This window comes from Choloepus didactylus, chromosome 4 (genome assembly GCF_015220235.1).
Source record: "Choloepus didactylus isolate mChoDid1 chromosome 4, mChoDid1.pri, whole genome shotgun sequence".
Taxonomy (NCBI): Eukaryota; Metazoa; Chordata; class Mammalia; order Pilosa; family Megalonychidae; genus Choloepus; species Choloepus didactylus.
In genome coordinates, this window is record NC_051310.1 from 59,824,748 (window position 1) to 59,834,798 (window position 10,051).

At 34.4% G+C, this 10,051-nt stretch overlaps 1 protein-coding gene across 4 annotated transcripts in view; it reads left to right on the forward strand.

The window, feature by feature from the left end:
• Positions 1-9,452, forward strand: part of FERMT2 (fermitin family member 2) — a 129,788-nt gene extending 120,336 nt beyond the window's left edge. For 2 of the 4 annotated variants that reach the window (XM_037832691.1, XM_037832693.1), the window contains 6 exons: positions 2,900-3,006; positions 3,122-3,343; positions 5,849-5,869; positions 6,510-6,634; positions 6,951-7,092; positions 8,183-9,452. In XM_037832691.1, the coding sequence (XP_037688619.1) occupies positions 2,900-3,006; positions 3,122-3,343; positions 5,849-5,869; positions 6,510-6,634; positions 6,951-7,092; positions 8,183-8,356 (791 nt within the window). In that variant the 3' untranslated portion in view covers positions 8,357-9,452. The remainder of the gene's footprint in view (positions 1-2,899; positions 3,007-3,121; positions 3,344-5,848; positions 5,870-6,509; positions 6,635-6,950; positions 7,093-8,182) is intronic. The other 2 variants (XM_037832692.1, XM_037832694.1) reach the window with 1 other exon arrangement.
• The last annotated feature ends 599 nt before the right edge of the window (positions 9,453-10,051 follow it).

Genomic DNA, 10,051 nt, shown 5'->3' on the forward strand with positions numbered 1-10,051 from the left:
GAACAAGCAAAGATGCACAGGAGCTGAGAGACAGAAGCTAAAAGAGAGACAAAAACCCAGAGACATTTTGGAGAAAGCCATTTTGAAATGCAATCTGGGAGCGAAGGACCAGCAAACACCAGCAAAACGTGCCTTCCCAGCTGACAGAGGTGTTCTGGATGCTATCAGCCTTTCTTCAGTGAAGGTATCACCTCTTGTTGATGCCTTTGATGCCTTAGTTTGGACGCTTTTGTGGCCTTAGAACTGTAAATCTGTAACCTGATAAATCCCCTTTTTATTATAAAAGCCAGTCCATTTCTGGTATTTTGCATAACAGCAGCTTTAGCAAACCAGAACACTTACAGAGCCTATTGCATGATATCAAGTTGTGAACTAAGCACAGACAATTTGAAAGACCTTTTAGGAAGCTTTGACCTGTACATTATCTTATTTATCTTGATAGCATCCCCATGAGGTAGATTTCAAGGTCAGGAAATTGGAACTTAGAGAAATTAAATTTTCTGTGATTGTTTAAGTGGTAGAGAAAGGTCTTGAACCCACATCTGTCTGATTGATGAACTCTTTGACATTATATTTCACTGGTTACTATTTATTTATGCCAACTGTTAACCCATTATTTAAGTAGGTATATGTTAAATAAATCTGTATTCTTTTTTGTAAAGCCACCAATTAATGCTTAATAGTGTTGGTCACAGATTCTTACAACTCATTTATCTATGTATTCCTGAAAACTTGCTGTAAAGTGGAATTCTCAACACCAAAGTTATTTTCATAGTGTCTTCCTAAGTAAATAAGTATATATTTTTATATATACAGCAGATGTGCTCTTAAAATATTCTGGATAAAGTTAATTTATGAATTGAGTCATACACAAAGAAACCACGGTTGAAAGGAAACATTTCTGTGCAAATAGTCACCCCCTGAATTGATCTACTTTGTAAGTGTGAATATTTGTTTTGTAGTAAGTTTCTAACACTTTGATTTCTGAAAAGAGGCACATTCCCAAGACCAGTCGATTAGACCAAGAGAGCCTGTTCCCTCCCTCACCCCTGTGCAGTTAGGCTTCTTCCTTCCACACCGGGTAGGAGGGCATAGAGTTTAGTTAGAGAGCAGCAGGCCCTGAAAAGGCCCCCATATAGGACTAGCACAGATTGGGTAATTCCCTTTTAACAAGACCCTTTCCTTCTCTCAATCAACCAAACTGTGTGACTTGTAAGGGCCACAATTAAAAAAAAAAAAATTATAAAGGCCACAAATTCTATGCCTCTACCTCTCCTGTACACCAGATCTCATAGAACTTTGCTCTACCTCAAAAATTAAAATGTCACTGGGCATAAAGAATTTATCCCCTGATTTATAGATTCCATAATAGCAAAATTCAATACATTAAGATGCCAGAAAATGAATGCTACTATATTGACTTGGGATTTCTTAAAAGTAAATTTGAACAATAGCAATGAACAATCCAAAAATGAAATAAAGGAAATGATTCCACTTAAAATAGCAACTAAAATAATGTCTAGGAATAAATTTAACCAAGGATGTAAAGGACTTTTATATGGAAACCTACAAAACATTGCTGAAAGAAATTAACGAAGATCTAAATAAATGGAAATAAATTCCGTGTTCATGGACTGAAAGACTTAATAATGTTAAGATGTCAGTACCACCCAAAAGCAGTTTAATATTCAACACGATCACAGTTAAAACTCCTTCTTTACAGAAATGAACAAGCCAGTCATCAAATTCATATGGTAATTGCAGCAAGTGGCCCAAAATAGCCAAAACCATCTTTGACAAAGAACAAAAGTGAAGGACTCTTGCTTCCTGATTTCAAAACTTACTGTGAAGCTACAGTAATCAAAATAGTGTGGTACTAACACAAAGACATTATAGACCAGTGGAATCAAATTTAGAGTTCAAAAATAAACCCAACAAAACTTTAAAACTCCTAGAAGAAAATATAGGGAAGCATCTTCAGAGCCTTGTGTTAGGCAGTGGTTTTGAATTTGAATAGACATTTCTCCAAAGATAATACAGATGTTCAGCAAGCACCGAAAAGGGAATGCTCAACATCAACAGCCATTAGGAAACTGCAAATCACAACCACAGTGAAATACCACTTCACACCCAATAGAATGGGTATTATTTTTTAAAAAGCAGAAAATAACAGCTGCTGGCCAGGATGTAGAGAAATAGGAACCCCTCTTGGCATTGCTGGTAGAAATGCAAATGGTGCAACTGCTATGGCAAACAGGTTGGCAGTTCCTCAGAAAAGTTAAGTATAGAATTACTATATGACCTGGCAATCCCACTTCTAGGTATATACCCAAAAGAATTCAAAGCAGGGACTCAAACAGGTATTTACACACCAACATTCATAACTGCATTATACATAATTGCTACAAGGCAGAAGCAACCAAAGGGTCCATCCACAGATGAATGGATAAACAAAATGTGGTATATACACACAGTGGAATTATTATTCAGTCATAAGAAGGAATGAAGTTTTGAAACATACGACAACATGAATGAACCTTGAAGACATTGTATTGCATGAAATAAGCCAGACACAAAAGGACAAATATTGTATGATCCCACAGCTATGAAATAATTAGAATAAGCAAATTCACGGAGTCAGTAACTAGAATACAGGTTACCAGGGGTGGGGGGTGAAGGGAGTTAATGTTTAATGGGTATAGAGTTTCTGCTTAGAGTGATAGAATAAGTTTTCGTAACTGAGGGTGGTGATGGTAGCACAACATTGTGAATGTAACACCACTGAATTAAAAGTGGTTAAAGTGGGAATTTATGTTGTATATATGTTACCATGATAAAAAATTTTTTTAAAAAGTAAATTTGACAGTTTTAACAGTTGAATCTTTTTCATTACATACAGGATGTGAAGTTACTCCAGATGTAAACATTTCAGGCCAAAAATTTAACATTAAACTCCTGATACCAGTCGCAGAGGGCATGAACGAAATCTGGCTTCGTTGTGACAATGTAAGTTTTCCAATTAAAAGTAAGCCTCAGTTTTCTTTGTTTCCTGAGTATATTGATCAGTCATCCTTATGGTTTATGCTCCTCATGATACATTTCTTGTATTTCTTTTCAATAGGAACAACAGTATGCACACTGGATGGCAGCCTGCAGATTGGCCTCCAAAGGCAAGACCATGGCAGACAGTTCTTATAATTTAGAAGTTCAAAATATTCTTTCCTTTCTGAAGATGCAACATTTAAACCCAGATCCTCAGTTAATAGCAGAGCAGATCACAACTGATATAAACCCTGAATGTCTGGTGTCCCCTCGCTATCTTAAAAAGTATAAGAACAAACAGGTACTTGGTTCATTTTATTTTTGTTTTGTGCTGGTTTGTTTGATAATTTGTATATAAAGTTTAAATTTAGTTTTCCTTATTTTTTTAGTCTTAATTGGTAGTTTTAATTCCATTGTCAGGTGGTTAGAATATAAGATGGGAAATTGGGAAATAGATATCCTTCAATCAGTTTAAATTGGTCATTTAAAAAAAATCTATTTTTAGTAGGACAGATGATGAGGTAGAATTATAATAGTTGAGACGTGTTTTTCCTAAACTTGAAGAAATCACTCCTATTATGCTCTTTCAAACATTTCAGGGGACTGACTAAAGTCTTTACTGCCTTAATGCTCCTTAATTTGTTCAATTTTATTCCTTATATAATTAAGTAAATGTGATGTAAAGCACAAACACTTCCCAACAAAATCTATAATAACCTATTATTGCTGTCTAAATTGATTTTTCCAACTTTGGAAATAAGGTTTGCAAGGGTAGAAGTAGTCTACATTGTCTTTTTTAATTACATCGACAATCAGGACATAACCAGAATTTACATTACGTGACAAAGTTTGGTAAATTATTTCATTGAAATTCACTTCTTTTATCCACTGTGTTTAGAATTCCTTTCCTGGAAATTAGTACCATAAAAGGATTGCTATGAAGAAAAAGATTTATTCAGTACAACATAAAAGATCCTTTGCTGGGGAATTTCACTTAGGATAGCCCTCCATATTCTCTGCACCAAATATCATGCCATAAAAGGAAAAGGTTTCATTTTAGGGGGAAAAAAAGAGAAGAACTTTAAAATAAATATTTCATTTTTATCTTTGTTAAGGAATAATTTTAAAACATACTGAAAAGGTCCAGTGGAATACCCAGAATATGAATTCCTTAATATACTTTAAATACGTTTATGTCGGTCTGAAATCCCTTCACTGGAAATGTTCTGAAGTTTTAGTCACAAAGAATTTGTATTTAAGTTTCAGAGGTTGTATAAGCTACATGAAAATTGTTTATCCCGTAGTGGGAGTAGTAAGGAATGGAGGAAATGCTGCCCTGGGGAGCGCTGTGGAATGTAGATTGTAAGTTAAAAAGGGAAAGTGAATCAAGTACTAATTTCATTTTTTAGTCTTAATTCTTTTGCTTAGAAATTATCTGTAAAGAAACGTTTCTGAAATTAAATCCATTTGTCTTCAAAGGCTATGAATTTCAAATCTTAGCAATTTTATCATTTTACTCGGTATCGGGAAAAAAAGAGCTTAAAGGTTTTAAGAACTGCTGGGCATGGATTTAGCTGTCAAAGATGCATATTGGTTTTCCCAGATGCCTTTGAAATGATAGTTTTCTATCTCTGATTACTAGACTTAGTCAACTGAAAATTCCTTTAAGCAAAGACAAAAGTTTTACTCATCTTTAACTGGATGGAGGGCAGTATGTGTGTGGTCCATGCTTGAGGAATCTTCCAGCCCTGTCTTCCATGTTGGCATCTTATCTGGTGCACTTTCTTTTTTAATCCTGCTTTCCCTAACTAGACTTAAAGGTTTTTTCCAGAAGGGTAGGGACCTTGTACTTTTGCCCTGGCACTTAATAGATGCTGCTAGTCAGAAATTGAGTTGCTGCTGTGTGTCAGGCTTCATGCTGGCACATCGGACATGGTGCTCAATGGTTTTGTTAAACCAAGTCACTGGGAGTTGGGAGGAAGATGTGTGCAGGTCACTCCAGGCAGAAGTGCATTGTTTTCCTTTGGATTCCTCAATATAATCTTGTTTATGTCCGTGTTAATTCTCTAAGACTGTACATGTATTAATTAAACTTGCTTGGATATTTTTGAGTCTGACTCTCAAACTGGATTTTTACATCTTAAATAAAGGTTGTTCTGTGTTTTTATGTATCTTAAGCCAAGGTGAGATGGATTTACCTTTATAGGCACAGTTCTTAGTGCAGTATATGGCATCTCTTTATTTTCCCTTCCAGGAAAAAGGATGCAAAAAGCATATGGTAATTGAGGGGGTTTGCTTTTCTTGTGTAAATGAAGAAGTACTCTGGTCACTGCACTTTTTATGCCCTCAACTTGAAAAGCAGTCAATGCATGGATTATATTCTCACTTAAATGTGAGAAGACATTAAAGGCTTTTGAATATTAATTTTGGTTTTGCTACTAAAATAATTAGCTTTGCCCTAACCAGTAAGAACTGGTATATGAGGGGGACAAAAGAGGTATATGCTCTTTGTGTTTTCTTCTTGCAGATATCTACCCTTAATTTTAGTAACTTAATATTCTAAAATAATGTGGAGTGTTTCTCAGTATTCTAAATTGAAGTAATCGCTGCTTCCTCATTTTCATTTTCATGCTTACATTTACTTTGCTTGGTTTCCACCTAAAGTAATTTTTTGCATGGTTTTTTGGCTGGAATTTTGGTTTGTAGGTTACCGCAACTTTTTCTTTGCTTTGTTGCCATTTTTTCTGATTGCCTTATTTTTTTTCTTTCCACTCTCTTTTTTCTTTCTTCGCATTGCCATCTACAGCCAGGCTATATAAGAGATTTGGTAAGTTCTCCATATTTACCAAAAAAAAAAAAAAAAAAAAATTTTTTTTTAAAGCACTAGCCAATACCTCCCCTCATGGATTAATAGATCCCTTCAACCCACCCCCCCCCCTTATGTGGGCAGTCATTCCAATGTGAATATAATTTAAATAAAATGATTCCTTCAGAAATTTTTTTAAATTATTATGGTGATTTTGAGTATTTCAGAGCTGCTAACAAATAATTTTTGCTAGAAACTTGTATTCCAGGTCCTCATCCTGATCATGTATCTTGGTACTAAATTTAAAACTCATCATGTATACCAGGATTAGAATATTTTTTTATAATAGCAGTACCATATGTGTGCACTTGGAGTACGTCTCAAGAATGGCAATTGTGTACTTCCAATAGTATTTTTTGTTCCTTAATATATGGTAACTGAAATTAAGAAGAAATACATCAGAAGGTTTATTTTGAAAAGTTATTGCTTTATTAAAATTTCCAAATGATGTAGCTTTAAGCTGTTTTCTAATTCCAATTAATGGAGTACCTGATTTGGGGTGGGGTATACAAATTCAATCTTTTGATGTTTTGTGTATGTGTGTCTTTATTCTACTATGAAAGAATTTCTAATGGTAAAAGTGATGTTTAATCATATTTAGATATCAGCAAGAATCTTGGAGGCCCATCAGAATGTAGCACAGATGAGTCTAATTGAAGCCAAGATGAGATTTATTCAAGCTTGGCAGTCTTTACCAGAATTTGGCATCACACACTTCATTGCAAGGTTAGTAGTTCTGCTAAGCACCAAAAGCACCTATATGTAAACCTTAATGTGTGAATTTTTACTTAGTCTACTTCGTGTCATTAGAAATTAAACATTTAAAGTATTCCTACTTGGACCTATTAACAATAAATTTGATTTACGGTAAATTTTAAATATTGGGGTGTAGTCTCTATACTTAAAACTTTTACATTTTAAACTCAAAATATGGTATACAGATTGCATTTGTTTTTACACATACAAGAATAGCCCTTTTAAAGAGCATGTAGATTAAACAACAGACCAACATGTTTTTTAACATTAATTTTTTTAAAAATAGGTTTCAAGGGGGCAAAAAAGAGGAACTTATTGGAATTGCATACAACAGACTGATAAGGATGGATGCCAGCACAGGAGATGCAATTAAAACATGGCGATTCAGCAATATGAAACAGTGGAATGTAAATTGGGAAATAAAAATGGTAAGCTGGTAACAATATTACTTGAAGACCTACTGTGGTCCCTTTCATAAAATTAGTAAATTAAGAATAGCAAGGTCAGTACATTCTGAAGATTATTTGTGCCATCGCATCTTAAAATACAGAACATGGACTGGTTATTCATTTCCTCATTTAAATTTGTTTCTTTCACAATTAGCCCAATTATTAAAATTCTAAGGACATAATGTATTTGATCTTTTAAAGGTTGTCTTTTTTCAATGGTTAAATCCCTTCCACTCACAATAGCAGCTACTATTTACTGAGTGCCTACTACATGCCAGGCATGGTACTAAATGTTTTACATTTGTACCATATCTCTAAACTTCACCACAACCTTGCAAAAGTAATGGGTTATCCCTACTTTAGAAATGAGGACACTAAAATGAGGACATTTTTGCGTCTACACTATTTGTAAGCAGTGTGTGTCAATAGTCTTTATTATTAATAAATAAAAACCCAATTTTGGTAGGAAAAAAAATTTAGAGACCTAAAGATGTCATTGTTCATGGAATGTACTTAGTAAGTAACAGGATTCAAGTTGAGATCCTTTAAATTCTAAAACCTGCCCCTAGCCTTGGAGTACTCAAATATTTAAAATAAATACAATCTTTTATGAATAAGTCTTCTTTTATTTTAGGATCGTACTGGGTTTGTGCCATTTCCTGTCATTTCATAGACTCATATTTCTGGAATATTCAGGCATGACACCTAAAGGTTAAATATCTCAAGCAAATATTAAATACAGGAAGTAGTTTTTCTCCCAGGACTTGGAAAGAGATGTTTTCATTAATTGAATCACCAGAGACATTTGGGAATTTAATGACCTAGATCCCTGGCGTTTACTTTTCCTTTTCAGAACATGAAAACTACAAATTGGTGAGGAGTAGGGAGAGGCTAAGCTTTCCTTATTCGTTTGGACTTAAGGCATTAATAGTGTAGGATGAGAAATGGGTAATTATTTGAGGCTCAACAAGTATTTTATGATAGGCCAGACCTTAACACAATAGCTTTGCTTGGACCCACCCATCTCTCGAGTCTTACTTGGACTGATCGTTCTTTGTCTTTGTTCCAGGTCACTGTAGAGTTTGCAGATGAGGTACGATTGTCCTTCATTTGTACTGAAGTAGATTGCAAAGTGGTCCATGAATTCATTGGTGGCTACATATTTCTCTCAACACGTGCAAAAGACCAAAATGAGAGTTTAGATGAAGAGATGTTCTACAAACTTACCAGTGGTTGGGTGTGAATAGAAAATACTGTGTAATGAAACTCCATGGCCATGACAATATTTAACTTTAAAAGCTGTTGTTTGTTATGTGCTGCTTAATAAAGTAAGCTTGAAATTTATCATTTTATCATGAAAAATTTTTTGCCTTACCAGACCAGCTAATATGTTACCCTAACAAGCACGACTATTAATCTGCTTTCATGAAACAATGTATGAACTATTGAATATGGCACACATCCTTAGGGCCAGAAATTGAAAACTAAAGTAGTGTCTTGGGCAAGTCAGGAACAAACAAAACTGATTTAAGCCAGCCAAATGTAAGAAACTCAAGCCATCTATTTCAAAGTTATCCAGGGCTTAAACTGTATATGAAGTCTATTTATCATGTTTAATGCCTATGTTTTAATGTACATGTTAATTTGACCTTATGTTTTAAAATACCCTATTCCTGGCAGCCATTTGATTTTTTTTCCCCTACATAAATCAGCCCTACAAAAGATGCCTGATATTTAATCATGTCATTGACCTTTAAGGAAAATGCTGTTATTCCGTTATGCTTGGTTTGTTTTTTGTCTTTTAATAAGCATGTCTATTGTTTTGTGTTTTTATTTCTACACCATATTGTATTACAACACCTTTAGTATTCACCAGCATATTCACTTTCTGCTAAAATATGCAACTTTTGCATTACAATATGAAGTAAAGGTCTATGAAGTGTGCATTTTGTGTAACTAATGTACAAACACAAATTTTATAAAATTGTACAGTTTTTTAAAAACTTCTCACAACTAGCAAATGGCTTAGATATAGCATCTTTGGATTAAATGCTTTCAAAAGATATAAATATCAATTTGGTAACAGTTAATTATTTGCAGTTTTAATATTGGCTAACTTAAGAATGACTTCATTATAGTCATGATTTTCCACAATGTCCTTAACGGATGCCTGGACTGGCCATGGTCTAATCTGTTACGCTGTTACAATCTGCATTGGTGCTAGTTAGCCTGAAAGGGTGCAAGGGAAGGTGGGTTACCAGTATTATCCAATAATCCATGGTTTAAAGACTGTATAAATCCATTTTATTTTAAATAAAAGCAAAATCTTTTATTTAGTATTTGTTTCTTTTGTACTTCTTGTTTTATACTGTTTATATAGCAGTAACTGTGTAGAAATGAACTTTGCCTTTTAGAAATGCTCTGGCTAATATCTTGCCTTGTGAGAGCAACTTGCTAGTATTCCAGAGTGTCACCAGATAGAGGTACTTTATCTCTAAGATAGTCTTCCACTGAAATTGAGAACCCATCATTTTTCCTAATTCTTAAAAATGAATGTAGAGTATTTAAATGTTAGAAATGTAGTTATAAACAGAAATGACAGATGAACAAACGTGATCTTTGGCAGAACTTATTTTAAACTTCATAGTAATTGTCTGTGGCACATCAAGTCCTTTGTAGTCCCACTGACTTCACGTGAGTGATATTAGCCTCTTGATTGATTTCCCTGCCTCTGCTTTGCCCTGCTGCCCTCCAGTGATTTGGAGAGTAATCTCACCACAGCATAGCACCAGCTATATTACAGCTCTAACAATTCTTGTAGCATGCAGGATAAAAGAAGTGCCAGTGTTCCCCATCTCAGTTTTCATCCTTCTAACAGTTTTCTACAATGCCAGTCAAACTGGGCAGCTCACATTCTCCAGATACACTTTGCACTTGC